Source organism: Hippocampus bargibanti, linkage group LG06 (genome assembly GCF_051943395.1).
Source record: "Hippocampus bargibanti isolate YZ-2025 linkage group LG06, ASM5194339v1, whole genome shotgun sequence".
Taxonomy (NCBI): domain Eukaryota; kingdom Metazoa; phylum Chordata; class Actinopteri; order Syngnathiformes; family Syngnathidae; genus Hippocampus; species Hippocampus bargibanti.
Genome location: NC_142739.1, coordinates 1,641,003 through 1,656,322, shown reverse-complemented (window position 1 = coordinate 1,656,322; position 15,320 = coordinate 1,641,003). Strand labels below are relative to the sequence as shown.

Here is a 15,320-nt window from a genome sequence, read left to right as displayed (position 1 = left end):
CCGCAAGTATGCGGGGTTCCGCTGTACAGTACATGAATTTAGTGTTAGTTCACGAACCACTCTTAATTATTAGTTAAATCCATTCAAACATGTATTCTGCCAAAAAAAAACATAATAAACCAAAAACAAATCCAAGGAAAATATTAACCTAATTTGCGAGCAAAAAGCTTGATGTGTGAACCAATAATTGGAGCGTGTCATGCTTTTCCCTTCATGCGTAATGGCACATTTGATCCAGACAAACATCCGTATCATATTTTTATTCCACCCTGGTTCCAGTAACTGCGTCTCGATTAGGCAACTTGTTGAGTGTGGGACTCGGGACTGAAATCCCCCTTACTTTTTTATTAGAAACTGAATACTGTAGCTGTTACTGCTCATTTAGTTTATTTTTTCTCTCGCTGCAATTAGTGTTGGGCGAATGCTGCGAAGGTGAATGGATGGACAACGAATGGCTCATGAGTTTGTTTGGATAGCAATAGACTGATTGTCATCTGACCTCGATGGGAAGCGAGGCACATTATGAGCCTTTAACTTCGGGAACCTTATAGGGCAAAAGTGAAGTTATGAATGCGCAACAGTATACAGGTGCCAAATACAACTCAACCTACTTTTATGCAATTTGTAAACTTGTGCGTGACTTATTTCAGATGTTGACAATAGTGTCACAGGTGAAGGGCGGAGCAGCCAATAGCACCGTTTGTGGAGGATTATTTGGTGTCAGACAATATTGTCATTGAGGAAAAATGTGAGAGGAACTAACATCAGATGTTGTGAACTTTAACCAGATCAATGGGCTCTTGGTGTCACACTATTTTACCAGACAATTGAAACAAATGGCCTCTGAAATTGATTTTCTGCATTTGTCCCTCCTAGGTCAGACCATCTTTATGTGTTCTTCATGCAGTGGAGCCCAGATATGTATGGTGAAGGAGTCAGAGGAATGGGCCAAGAACCGGGATTTATGGTTGTCAAGAAGTACGAGGTGTCAGAAAACGCCTTGGACGAGCCTATTACTGACCTCAATGTCAAGGAATGGGAGGTAGGATCTTCCATTCAACTTGCTTCTTATGTGTGCTCTTTGCATTTTATTGATTCGGGCTCACAGATGAGGATTCATTGGTTCTTAACTTTTTATTAATCCATCGTCTGTAAAAACAGAATCATGTGATATAATGTAAACGACATTGTTCTGCGTCAAATTAAATGTTCACACTTGAGTCAGTTGGCTTTCGATGTGCTTTGCTCAGTGTAAATGTATAGTTTTGTCTATATTTTGCATTTGTGTGAACCGCACCATTTGTTGATTTGATTGTAAATCGTATGTGGACTTGAAATTGCATATATTTTATGTATGCCATGTGAATACTTGCTTTGCTTGGAATCGCACGTTCTGACCTTCCAACCAAAGTATTTTGCATGTTTGTGCAATTGTTTACTGTTCTCAATGTATTGTGGAGGCATTACATGTTGTGGCAATCGCTATAAGTGGTCAGCATTCAGCGACCTATTTTCCTGAATGGACACCGGCCAAACTTATCATCATGAATTAATTACAGAAAACTACTGTAAATGTGCAATCAATGTCATATTCATTTTTTTTTTTTTTTTGGGGGGTGGTTTCCTAATTTTATCACAAGATACAGTTTCTGAATATGGAAATGTTGCAAGGAAGCAAAACTGGTTTTGTCTCTCAATATGTGTGGCTCTGTAATTGATTTGGATAGGAGTCCAATCAAAGTGTTTGTAAAGTGTAATGCAGGATAATTGAAAAGATGACACTCTAGGGAACTTTTTAAGATTGACGGAGAAAATGTTCAGTGGAAATTCATTGCAACTGGGTTGTTCTCTTTCTATTTTAATAAAGAATGTAAGGCATGTACAGTATTCTGGATTGAGTATTATGCAGATCTAAGTTATATAGTCATGGGAGACCCACATGTTTGTGGGTCAAAAAATATTCCTATGAATTTGTTGTTTTCTCAACAAAACGTTAAAGGACAACCGACGTCTCCGGACAAGTTGTGTTCATAATTTGTAAAATGGCTTCAAATGACTTCTACTGAGCGTATTTTACAAAGATTCCACCGCATATAGCTATATTTTAAGTTTTAAGACTCGCGCTGAATATTCCGGAAGTCTTGTTTTTGAGTTGGTGACGAGTCCTCACCCTACATCGCTGAAGGAACACGCCCCTGACCGAAAAAAGGATACATTGTAGCAGTCCTTCCATCACGTCAATGCATTTCGCTGTACTTGTTCGGTCTGAAAACGCCATGTTGCACCAAAAAGAGGCAGAAGAAGGCGACAAAGCTCCATGTAAAGAATTTATCAGCCTGTGGAAACGGGTTGATTAATTCCTCTCACGGAGCTTGGTCGCCATTTTCTGCCTCTTTTTTACTGATACATTCCCCCCAATGTTGCCTCAAAATGGAACGGAATAAATTATTTAATTGAATGCAAATGTTTATGCTTTCCTCTTGAGAACTATTTGAATGATTCTCCAGCAATGCAAGACGTCTTGGCGTGACGTCACAAACTGGGGGCGGGACTTTCTGAAAATGCCCAATCGCAACTCATTTTTTTGCAGATTTTGGACACATTAAGTCATTTTCATTGGTGTTTTGAATTTGACTAAAAATATCATACTGCGTGTTTTGGGTATTGTAGATGCTATAAAACGTTTTTCTGATGTCAGTTAGGAAACAAAAAAAAGTGATGTCGGTTGTCCTTTAAGAGTGAGAAGCCGAATGCATTAACCTGTCTGACCTCCTGGTGTTACTGTGGCTTTAATTTTACCAGCGTTTCAATTGAGTTGTGATGTTTTGAACCAATGAGATGAATATTCAATTTTCATTTCATGTTGTAATTGGCTTTGAGCGATGTCACTCTGATGGTCCTCCGTAAGGAAACCTCAGCCTCCACCCACCAAATTAAAAAATGCCGATTGAAGTGCGGCGGCGGAGCTTGCCAGGGCACAACCCTTCCAATATCTGATATCTAACTATCCGCACTGAGAGTTAGATGATCTGTGATGTGACTTTGTGTTTTCAACTTCGCCCTGGAAGCAAGATATGTTTTTTAGGAGAGTGAAGGGTCAACAAAAACAACTGGCACCTAAGTATACATGTGTATGTTCCTTGTTTTGACTTCCTGCGCTCAACACTTTTGCTGCTGTTGTGCTTCGAGAGCCAAGCTAGCTCGCTAGCTAAGATAACTAGCTTGCTAGCAAATGAGCTGGTTTTTGCTCTGTCATTTTCACAAAAAAATAGGTGGTCGCCTGTGTTTGGGGACCGCGTTATCTGTCGGCTTTTCTAAGCGAACAGGAGAGCTCTCAGAAAGTTTGTTGAGTAACCCGGTATAATGGCATGATTTTCCCCGTTAATTATGCTACGATGTTGCCGAGAGTTGGAAGTTGTCCCCGATTTGTCATTTTCTCAAACGCTTTTATGAATAGTAGTTTTTGATGAGCACATAACACGTTACTGTAGTCCAAATTGGCGTCGTCAATACTGAGGTTAAACGCTTTTGGAGTGACTCAAGGCTAAACTTTGCCGCTTTGTGTAAACACACCGGGATGGATGGATGTCGACGGAACAAGTGCATGGATCGGGTTCTGGGTCAGTTATGCCTTTTATATTTCTTAACAGTGCCGCGTGATGGCTGGACTATTAGTGATCTGTTGTTTTTGTATGCCTAATCCGCTGTGAAAGATTGTGACCTTCAGCTTCAATGTCAGCTTTCACATGGTAGCGTAGAGTAGCCTCTTAGTGCCTCACGGTTATTAATCAGCAATTTTCCCTTTGGTAATAAATGTTAAATATGTATTTTTAACTTTATTTTAATTCCGGAAGTGATAAATCCATGTAGTAGTTTATGTGGATATTAAGGAATTACAATTTTAGAGGTACGAATTTGTCAATTTTCTTTCGTGAACAGTAAAGGATTTGCGGAGCTGCTCAATTGCTAATAAATATATCTGAATACGATTTGCTTGACAAACGGAAAAATCAATTTGAATACATTCCGAACCAATAGTCAACGATGCGATGTAGAGTCCATTGACATTTTATCCCTCCCAATGCACATTTAAATGTTTCATAGCAGCTGTTGTCACACCCTGGCTTCCAAAATTGGCCGAAGTATGCTTGCTTTGAGTTGTTTGTCACTCCTAGTTAAAATTTACGATAGAACGGGCACATAAAACAAGAGAATTTAACTTTATATAGTTATAATATGAAACAAAATACATTTTTTAAATGTGTATTTTTAAAACCAAAGTGTTCAACCAAGCCAAATAATTTCGTCTGCATCAAAGGGCTGCTCTCTTAGCATCAACACTATTTATCAGAATGGTTGGCTAATCTTAACTCTTAACCACTGTTTTTAACATGCCACGAGTAACAACTCAAACAGCATGCATTGATACTTGTAGATTTATCTTGTTTGTATTGTTGTGAGGTCTGAACTTAAATATAAACATTGAAAATGTATACAATACGTCACAAATTTACAACTTTGCTGCTGTGAATTGTGAATTTCTCCATTGTAAAATGAGTAAAGATTTTATAATCTAATGTTTAGTAAGGTTGCTTAGTGTTAAAGCTTACCTGTAACGAATTGGTGGGAGGTGTAGGGGGCCCTAGAATAAATATATGGACAGCGTGACTTCAGTTTATTGGCTCTTGAAAGCCAAAATGCCCGTCTTTCCCTGAGCTGCACAGATAATTGCTCACAAATTGTGCTGAAGTGTGTTGTTTCTTTAGTTGTGGACATGAAAAATATGATTGTTGACCGCTTGGTGTAATCTTCCACACGCTGAGAGCGTTCATTTTGTTTGTTGCAGTTTAAATAAAGCTGGATGCTGTTGTCAGACCGAACATGAGTTGAGCTTTTATCGAAGCGTGCTTACAAATAAAGTACGATTATTAGAGAAAAAAGAAATATGTAATCTGGGTCCATCCATCCATCCAATCCATCTTCTGCCGCTTATCTGGGGTCGGGTCACGGGGGCAGCAGCTTCAGTAGGGAAGCCCAGACTTCCCTCTCCCCAGCCACTTCTTCTATCTCGTCCTGGCGGATCCAGAGGCGTTCCCATGCCAGCTGGGAGACATAGTCTCTCCAGCGTGTCCTGGGTCGTCCCCGCGGTCTGCTGCCAGTGGGCCATTCTCGGAGCACCTCACTAGGGAGGCGTCCAGGGGGCATCCTTATCAGATGCCCGAGCCACCTCATCTGGTTCCTCTCTATGTGGAGGAGAAGCGGCTCGACCCTGAGTCCTTCCCGGATGACCGAGCTTCTCACCTTATCTCTAAGGGAGAGACCGGACACCCTACGGAGAGAGCTTGTATCCGGGATCTGGTTCTTTTGGTCACAACCCATAGCTCGTGACCATAGATGAGGGTTGGGATGTGGATTGACCGGTAAATTGAGAGCCATTGTAATCTGGGTGTCAAAACTAATGAAAGGAAATGTGGTTATCCTTCATCAAAATAATCAGGCTTAACCTATTCCTAACAAATTAATTAGATTATCTTAAATTTGAATTTAGGTTCTACTCTTGGATGCTGATGCCAATTTAAGGTTCTGTATGACTGGTCAAAGTTGGATAAAAGCATAACATTCCAATGAAACGTATCCCATTTATTGCATTAGCATTTTGCCGAGTCCATTGCCACATTCCAAACACCCAGTCGATGTTGAGAATGCACTTTGTGAGCCAAAATGGCATTCGTGTTTAACAAGAGCCAAATATTTATCCCCTGAAGTTCACGTGCGAACAAACGCACGAGACACTCAGTGCAAAGAGATATTTTAAATTGAGTGTCAACATAGGGCACAATTCTTTCAATGTTAGCAAACAAGGAATGTTGTATGTTGAATCCACCATCAGTCTAGTAATATATTTGCACTTTGTTGATCGTAGAGACAGTCCGTTGCGATACTACTACTGCTCCTTATCCTTTGGTAACAGTGCCAAAAGTTTTTCGGGGTCACCTGTAAAATGAGTCTTTGTGCCTCCCACCTGCCTTGTTTTCCACAAACGGCCCACTGTAATTCAGCATTTTTTAATATTGGCGATCAAATTCCTTCCCTCTTCCTTTGATAACTTTGCTGCTGTGAAATGTAAATGTCTCCACTGCGAGATTTATAAAGGCTAATCCAAATCTCTGTAAAACCGGAACAAAACAATGCATTCCAGTGCAGCATGGCGGCCCCAGGCGTGAGGTGGCCAAGGTAAAATTTTCATAAATGTAACGTTCGGCGAAAAGTTCGTAAGCCAAGGGGTTCGTAAACCGAGGTTTCACTGTAAATGAAATGAAACATTCACCCTGGCGATCTAGTTTCTCAAAAACTCCCTGCTCAAATCCCCTTTGATTAAAATCTTAGTTTTAATGACTGGTACTGGATAGACAAAGACATGATTCCTCTGGCCTCTGTTGGAAACTTTTTTAGTTAATCAAGACACCTCTTCGTGATACTTTCCATCTTTATTAGCTTAAACCATTTTACATTAACCTATTTCATAAGTATTTGCACATCCTAAAACTTTACTTTCTCTACTTTATTTCAGCACCTTTGGCTCATATGACTGCTCTATTTGTCTTTTTTGGAAGCAGTTTGTTAGTATTGTGGCAATGATATTTTCCCTCTCAATGTTGCAAAATTGCTCAAAATCTTTCAGATTGCAGTAGCATCTCTGGTGAACAGCTCTCTTCGGTGAAGCCTGCCGATGTTTGCTCACTCTCTTGCAGAAATCAGAAAATAGAAAGATGTCTTCCGATCTTCATTCAAAAATGATGGATGACGGATCAGTCATCTGTAACAAAAAAAGGAAACCCAAATTACATAACTATCTATCTCCCTTCCCTCGGGATAAGTTTTAAAGGGCACACATAAAACTTGAGCATGCTCAAACACTGAAAAGGATTATCTTCACTGCATCTATTTAGTTAATGTCAATAAGGGTTGCCAGGGTGTGTGGCTTACAAACTAAAAACAGTTCAGACTGTCAATAAAATACTGAAAATGAACACGTGTACAAAGTACCTCATTATAATACTGTAGAAACCTCATCTCTTTTTCAGAGGGGGTATTATTGTGACCCACTGAAGACCCTGGGAACAATGTGTGGTCACATTAATCCTTCAAACATCTACCCGGGGCAGCTGTCTCTTGTAGACCAGATTTGTTCTGGGGCAAGAGACGTCGGAGTGACAGTGGGAGTTTATCTACCGGTGACGCTGCAGAGTCATTGGCTGGAACTGACGTGTCAGGTTGGATCAGGGGGTGGAGGAAAGGAGGGTGTCGGTCCTCATGTGGAGCAACCTGTCTCTTGGTATTCGGTGCTGGTGGAGATTCGTGGGGGGGTGATGGTGGTGGTGCAGGTTGAGGGTTCTCCTAGCGATATTCCATCCTTGATGGCATGTGGAGGACTGAATCCATATAAGAGGGTTGTGGCTGGTATAGCTGGAACTTCCTAAGGTGCTGTCTGTTCCTGAGCGTCACTCTGTCTGAGCCGTCCACTCTGATGGCATATTGATGGCATGGGCGTGCATCCACCACGACCCCAGTACGGTCCCAACGTCGACCAGGTTCTGTAGTTACACATGGTCACCAACTGTCAGTGGTGTGAGTTGTTTAGTGTGCTAGTGTGCAGGGTCCACTTCTTGCACTCCCTTAAGTGGCGCTTGGCTAGGGCAACCTCTCGATTTCTCACGGTCTCTTGGCATGTGTTATGAGGGCTGTATTTCCCTAATGGGACAAGAATTGTGTCTCTTATTGGGCTGCCGAAGAGGACCATCGCAGGTGAGGTCTAAGTTTCTGGATCTGGTAAATTTCTGTAGATCAGCATGACGTTTTGAAACTCGTCGACCTGCAGCGAGCCAATAGGACTTGTGTTGTCCATCAACATCCTCTTGACAGTTTTCACTGTGACTTCGGCTCTACAGTTGGCGACAGAGGTAAGACGGTGGCGTACTCCCCAAGATGTCACGAAATTCTGAGTCTTGCCGGCAGTGAATTGGGGTCCTCCATCTGATGTTAGTTCCTCTGGGTTGCTGAATGTGGTGAAGGAGTCACAGGTTTCTGACTAGGCCTTCTGCTCCATGGTCAGATCCAAACACCATAGGCCAATTCGAATACCGATCCACCAAGACCAAAGACTCTGTGTTGTCACTGGCAGACTGGTGGTGTGGAAGTGTGCATTTCATGCCAAACATCGTCAACAACGTCCAATCTTGGATTGCTTTGACTATGGTGGGTTTTAGATTATTATTTTTTAAATACCTGTATATGGACAAGCCAGGCTTTTCTGTGATAGATAAGGAACAATCACACACTGACACACACAATCTTGCATGCAAGACATGAAGATGGCATATTGTTTTCACACATACTAATTCGCCAGTACTTGCCAAAGGTCACTTGGGAATTTCTGTGCTTTTTCATGGCACCCTCCCTGTTCACTTTTATTTTCATCTTCTGACCATTTTTGGAGGGGCATGCATTCCTCCATGCCACTTTTGTGCCATATGTTGTCTTCTTTGTCCTATCTTACTTTTAATGACTTGGACATTCTTTCGTAATATTCTCCCAATAATAGCCTCTGATGCAGTGGAAGCTCTGCATAATGGCAACCATCGCGTTGTAAGATGTCACAGCAGCAATGAAAGGAAAGACCTTCCTTTGGTTTTGGGTTAATCAGGGCACTTAAAGGGTGACAGACATTTGATTATTATGTTTTTTTGTGACACAAAAGTGTTAACTTACTATTTTTAGTTCTGTAACTGATTTTTTTTTTTCAACCGAGATCTACAGGGAAAAAGTTTTGGTAATCATTTATATTAGTCTTGTTTTATATCACAGAAAACTGGCATGGGTGTAAGACTAGTTAAATCCGCTGTGGCGCTGTTCACATGGACTTTTCTGGTGTAGAGTCGAATAGTTGAGGCAAGGCGACTTTAGAATGTAGGCACTAAAGCACTACTACAACTGCGCTGTAAATAGCCTCATTCACAAGTTACTGTCCTGTATTGATATTACCCAATTCTTAGTTTTTGTTACTTTCTCAAGTGAGGCTGTTGTTTCTCAGCATTGGTTATCAAATTTAATTATTGTCTTTCTGTAGTTTTATTAGAGCAGTAGTTTTGATAGTGTTTGAACTATTTTAACACCCTCCTGAATTGATCTTTTGTATTACACAAACATGCAAAATGACTAGAGAAAAATTGGCTTTGTTCCAATTAAGTCCAGGCGTGTTGCATTGTGTGCTTCATGCACTTATGAGGTCTTGAGTTAGCCTTCGCATTGCCAGTCATAGACCTGGCAGCGCTTTATGTTGTACCTGTTCCTGTCTTTGTACTACCAGGTAGTGTCTATGACGGAGTACCACCGTCGGATCGATGCTCTAAACAGTGAAGATCTGCGTTCACTCTGCAAAAGACTTCAGGTGCTCAGACCAGCTCTGTCTGCCCACCCACTCTGTAATGGTGCCAGCCCAGCTACTGTCCCTGCCAACATGGTCTCCCTTAGGCCTCTGCAAACCCTAGATTTCCACCGTCGCCGCCGTTGAACACAAATGCATTTGCAGACCAAATTGTTTAACTGTTTTGATTAGGGCATATTTTGGTATGTTTTCTGACGCGCATAAAACATCATCAAAGCATGTATGAAATAACTTTCAGTGCAGTTGATTGCAGTGTCAAGCAAACTGTTGTCGTATCTTCTCGTGACAGGTTTTCTTTCCAAATGTTTCCGAGCAGTCTGTGTAGGAGCTAGTTCCTTCGAGCTATTTTGTTAAATACACATTCTTTACAGTAGAAGTATGCTTTATGTGTAACGCACAAATAAATGTAGTCAAGGAAATTCAATTTGAAAGCTTAGTTGGCTGCTTCAATGAGCTGCTCTTACCTCCTCTAGATAAACTGCTAGCCCAAGTCGCTGTAAGTATGGTGGTCAATGGTGAGCTGTGCCATCCATCTCCCATTTACTGTCTGGAATCTGAGAAGTTGGCCTCTATTGGTGATGTGCAATGCACTGACTGCTGGTTGTTGTTGTAGATCACGACCAAAGAGGAGGCCAACTCCAAACATGACACGTCCATCAAAACTGAACTGGAGCCTGAAACATTCAAGCCAAACCTCAGAGAACCAAGTGATCTGCTGGAGGCCGATCAAATTGAGAAGGTATAGTGCCTGCTGCTGCTTCACACACATGCACATCCAAACTAGGACGTTGCAGAACCTGACTAGCAGCCAATTTCTTTGTCAGTGATTTTTCACATGTGGGAATTAATGACAAAGCAAAAGGCAGTTTCAATGTAGTTGAGACAATGCGATTTATTCCAATTACTTTTTCTCCCTTTATTCAGTGGACTACACGTTAAAGACAATGCATTTACTGTTTAACTCTTTGTTAATCACTCGTTTTTTTTTTATTTGGTGCCCTCACAATTTGCAAACAAGCTGGGAGAAGAACGTGTTTACTATTGTGTTACACATCACATGTCCCTTTAACAACATTCAGCAGGCATTTAAGAACTGAGAATATCAATTGTTGAATCTTTGTAGGTGGAATTTTTCCCAGTTTTACTTGATGTAAAACTTGAGTTGCTCAACAATTTACGCTTGATAAGGCGCCACAGTTTCTTTTCAATGGAAGACAGCTCTGTGCGGATGGCAGGCAAATCCAGTACTTGCTCTCTTTCATTGGCAAACCACGCTGTTGGAACATGCAGAATATTGTTTGACATTGTTTTTAAAAAATGAGAAAAACACATTGTTTGGGTGGCAGCAAATGTTGCTCCAAAAACTGTATGCACCATTTTGGCAGTAATGTAATGGGGCCTTCACAGCTGTGCAAGTTACACACACCATCGGCATGGACGACCCTCCAATCAAGCATAGATAGATGCTGGCTTTCAACTTTGTGGCAATAAGAATCGTGAACATAATATCTTTAAGACATGATGTGTATGTTTGCTTAAAAGTGGGATATGGACTCAGCAGACCACAGCACAATTTCCCATTTTGTGTCATTTTATTTGAGTTGAGCTCAGGCCAACAGAAGCTGGTGGCGTTTCTGGATGTTGTTCATATTTGCTTTTGCTTTGCATGATTGAGCTCTTGGTTGTACTGTATTTGTAGATGCGTCGCTGAACTGTGTTAACTGCTCATGCTTTTTAGAAGTAATCCTGAGCTGTTGCGGTGAGATTCTTTACACACTGCTGTCTGCTTTTGATGCCGTGCTACCTGATCTATGAAAGGTCATGGGCATGCGGTGTTGGTTTTGACTGTCGCCCAGAGGTCGTCATCCTTATGCCGCGGCTCTGTGAAGATAAATTATAAATGCCTGATGGAAGTGTATGTTATTTGTTTCACAAGCATGTTTCACCGTGGTTACGTTTTCTGACCATACATCAGGTAGCAGTGTGTATAGCTCTAAAAATACGATTGAAATGAAAAAAGGAAGGAGGGGTGATGGCACTTATCGTGCATTGTATGTACAAACTCGTCTTGTGTTACCTGATAAGAAAATACTGTGTTTCCCTCCACTCTGACCTTATTTTGCCTCCCTACACCAGATATCGAACCCAAGATGAAAAGAGACAGACAAAAATCCAATTCCGTTCTTGCTGAATCCGCTCTTTAAAAAAAAAAGACTGGGGCCGAAGGACAGTTCCATTGGATTGCCTATCACTAGCTCCTTCTTTTGGCAGTCTGTAGCAAAATAAAATGAATACAATGCTTGCCGGGTGCATACAGGCATTTTTGGGGGTTCTATAGAGGCCCTTTTACCTCAAAGATTCTGTACATTCTGTTTCGCTGTAATAATGAACTGTTACTCTTGAACACAATGTCGAAATACATGTCTAACCTTCTCACCCTTCTGCTGCATCAGGAAATAAACAGTGACACGGCCGGCCCTCTGCCTAAGCGTGTGGTGTTTGGTGGAGGATAATGCTGGATTATTGTTAGCAGTGGATTTCTAACAATGAAAAGGAAACAGAAAAAGAGAAGACGTTTTTACAACAATAACAACACTGCTGAAGTGGCAATTCCCTATGACATGACACTTGTAAAGGTGTTAATGAGACCCATTGTGCCAGCGATTAGATTTTAAGCAGAATAATCATTGTGGGATGAATTGTTGTTTTTGTTTTAATTACAGCTACAGCAATCATCAGACGCAAACATGTCTGTTTGGGGCTGGAAGCAAAATAGTTTAGCTTCATGTGCTATAACATAAATCTTTTGCTCTTACTTTTTGATGATTACCTTTCTGAGCACTTTCTTTAAGGTGACATTTTTTAATTAAATTATTATGATTATAGCAGAATATCCACATCAGTAGGAGAGAGCAGGCACCTGGGTGATATGTAAAGATCTGGGTCACCAACCCTGAGTGTGTTGTTGGTCCCGTAGTCATTTTGCTTTTGCACACACTCGCCTCGCTCCAAATTAGTCCCAGTTGGCACGTTCAACGAAAGATTGCCAATATACGACCTCTTGCAATCATGCAGAGGCCAGCCAAGTGGAGCCTCATCTTCTCATGGCATCCTTTTTATTTGGCCACTCATTACAGCACTGCAAGTACAATTTGCTGAACTGGCAAGAAAGCACAGTTTGAGCAACGATTGAACACAAATTTTGGAGGCTGTTGTACCATATAGTGGTGGGATTTTAGTGGCTCGCTCAGAAAGCTGATGCAGTTGTCAGCCTTTTTTTCCCACCAGGAGCAACGTTGTTGTTAAGCCCTTCATTCTGTCGGCAGCGGGTCAGCAAGGCGCTCTCATGCGGCGCCCCATTTCACTTTCTCCAGGGACATCACTTGGTTGCGTGCAGCCAAGTTACTCTTGGTTAAATGGCAGATGGTGTTAAAAGGTCTCCGCAGATGTAATTGAGCATTGGCAGCCTTTTATAGGGTCTCATTCCATTTTGTGCTTCCCTTTTTTTCCTCACGTAGCTTGCACGGAATTTGCCACCACGGACCATCGGTTACCCGTGGACGCTCGCCTTTGGCACATCGAAACATGGCATGAGCATCAAGACGCTGTACAGAGCCATGCAGGGACAAGACACGCCAGTTCTTATGGTCATTAAGGATAGTGATGGACAAGTATGTGTTTAAGTGACCATAATTCTAGTGCACTGCTACATGATTGGACCCCCTGAGTCTTTTCTTTTCCCCCTCCAGGTTTTCGGTGCCCTAGCCTCAGAGCCCTTTAAAGTTAGTGATGGCTTCTATGGCACAGGAGAGACGTTCCTCTTCACTTTCAACCCGGAGTTTGAGGTACACGTTCTCACACTGACCACTAAACATTTTGCAGGGTTGGATTGTGCTTTGTTGTTGTTGTTTTTTTGGGGGTTTGGCTCTCATGCAGAGGTTTCCCAAGGAGGTGAAGTTCAATCTCCTGATTTTCACTGACTCACACATGTCTCACCCCCTGATCTGAAAGAAATATATTACACGATGAAAACAAATCCATTTGGGAAGAGTGTTCTTGCATGGAGTGCTGCAAGTGGTCAAACATTTGTGTCTCTTGTTCTTGTCAGTTCAGAATGTTACAAAATGAGACTTAAAGGGCAACCGACGCCACTTTTTCGTTTTTTAACTGACATCAGAAAAACTTTTTATAGCATCTAAAATACCCAAAACACGCAGTATGATATTTTTAGTGAAATTCAAAACACCAATGAAAATGACTTAAAGTGTCCAAAATCAGCAAAAAAAATTGAGCTACGAATTGGGCATTTTCAGAAAGTCCCGCCCCCAGTTTGTGACATCACGCCAAGACATCTTGCATTGCTGGAGAATCAAAACAATGGCTTCAGATTCGATAATATGCTTCCTTGTTCCACATCCAGTCATGAATATGATTCAAATAATTCTGAAGAGGAAAGCATACATGTTTGCCATCGATTAAAGAAGTCCTTCCGTGTCATTTTGAGGCATCTGGACTGCAATGTAACGTCCCAAAAGAGGCAGAAAAATGGCGACCAGCTCCTGTGAGGAATGAATCAGCCCGTTTCCACAGGCTGATACATTCCTTGCATGGAGCTTGGACTCCCTCTGCTGGCGGCTTTTGGATGTAACACAAGGGTTTAAAAGAAACAGTACAGCAAAATACATTGACGTGATGGAAAGACGCTACAATGCGTCTTTTTTACGGTCAGGTTGCGGTCCTTTTCTGACGTCACGTGAGGACTCGTCACCAACTCAAAAGCAAGACTTCCTGAATGTTCAGCGCGAGTCTTAAAAGGTAAAATATAGCTATATGCGGTGGAATCTTATTAAAATACGCCTAGTAGAAGTCATTTGAAGCCATTTTACAAATTATGGACACAACTTCTCCGAAGACGTCGGTTGTCCTTTAAGACACATTAGGGTCAGAGTAACCGGGCCCGTGTGTGTTTTCTCCGGGTCCTTCGGTTTCCTCCCACTTTCCAAAAACATGCATGGCTGGCTGATTAAACACTGTCCCGAGCTGTGAGAGTGGCTGGTTGTTTGTGTCTGTGTGCGCTGCGATTGGTTGACAACCAGTTCAAGGTGTCTTCCCCTTCCCCCCCCCACCAAGTGCCCAAAGACGACTGGAATAGGCTCCAGCACCCCAGCGACCCTCATGTGGATGAAGCAGTACGAAAATGGATGGATGTAGTTTTAGGGGATGGCGGTTTACTAATGTTTAACTTTTGTTTGAAGAAAAACGGACAAGGTAGATGAATTCAGATATCCAAGTGCCACCTTGGTGGAGATCTCATTGCACTTATAATAATGGAAAATTGTCATGCTGATTAAACTAAGAACTGTTATATTGCGGTGAAATATTCATTTTAAAGAGAATACCACAACCATGTTAACTTTGTTTTCCAGTCTGTCACTGCACAATAGCTAAAGTCAGTGAATGTCACATTTTTACGGCTGCTCGCGCTCAGGAGTACACTCGTCTGTGTACGTTTACTATTTCAACTTTGCTTCTTTGCTTCCAAGGATGTTGTCTGATTGCACCACGTCTTTGGGCAGCTCATACCATGAGGAAATAGGCAAATTCCTTCAAAAAAAGTCATTTAACTTGAGTAGGCCGTGAGCGTGTTCAATATTGTCTGCAAATCCCAAGCATTTTCCAGTTGGCACATACGTTGAGCTACTGGCTTTTAAACAGCGTCAAAGAAGGGCTTCCTCTGATATGCGCACTATTGCGTTGACCACAGGTGTACAAATGGACCGGTGACAACATGTTCTTCATCAAGGGAGATATGGACTCCTTGGCGTTTGGCGGTGGAAGGTGAGGTCCGCCGGACAAGAATTTGGGCGTTTTTCAC

At 41.8% G+C, this 15,320-nt stretch overlaps 1 protein-coding gene across 8 annotated transcripts in view; it reads left to right on the top strand.

Annotated features, from left to right (window-relative positions):
• Positions 1-15,320, top strand: part of oxr1a (oxidation resistance 1a) — a 117,871-nt gene that overhangs the window by 100,805 nt on the left and 1,746 nt on the right. For 7 of the 8 annotated variants that reach the window (XM_088999764.1, XM_088999766.1, XM_088999767.1 and 4 more), the window contains 6 exons: positions 877-1,042; positions 9,368-9,448; positions 10,059-10,184; positions 12,964-13,116; positions 13,195-13,290; positions 15,210-15,283. In XM_088999764.1, coding sequence (XP_088855890.1) covers positions 877-1,042; positions 9,368-9,448; positions 10,059-10,184; positions 12,964-13,116; positions 13,195-13,290; positions 15,210-15,283 — 696 coding nt within the window. The remainder of the gene's footprint in view (positions 1-876; positions 1,043-9,367; positions 9,449-10,058; positions 10,185-12,963; positions 13,117-13,194; positions 13,291-15,209; positions 15,284-15,320) is intronic. The other variant, XM_088999763.1, reaches the window with a different exon arrangement.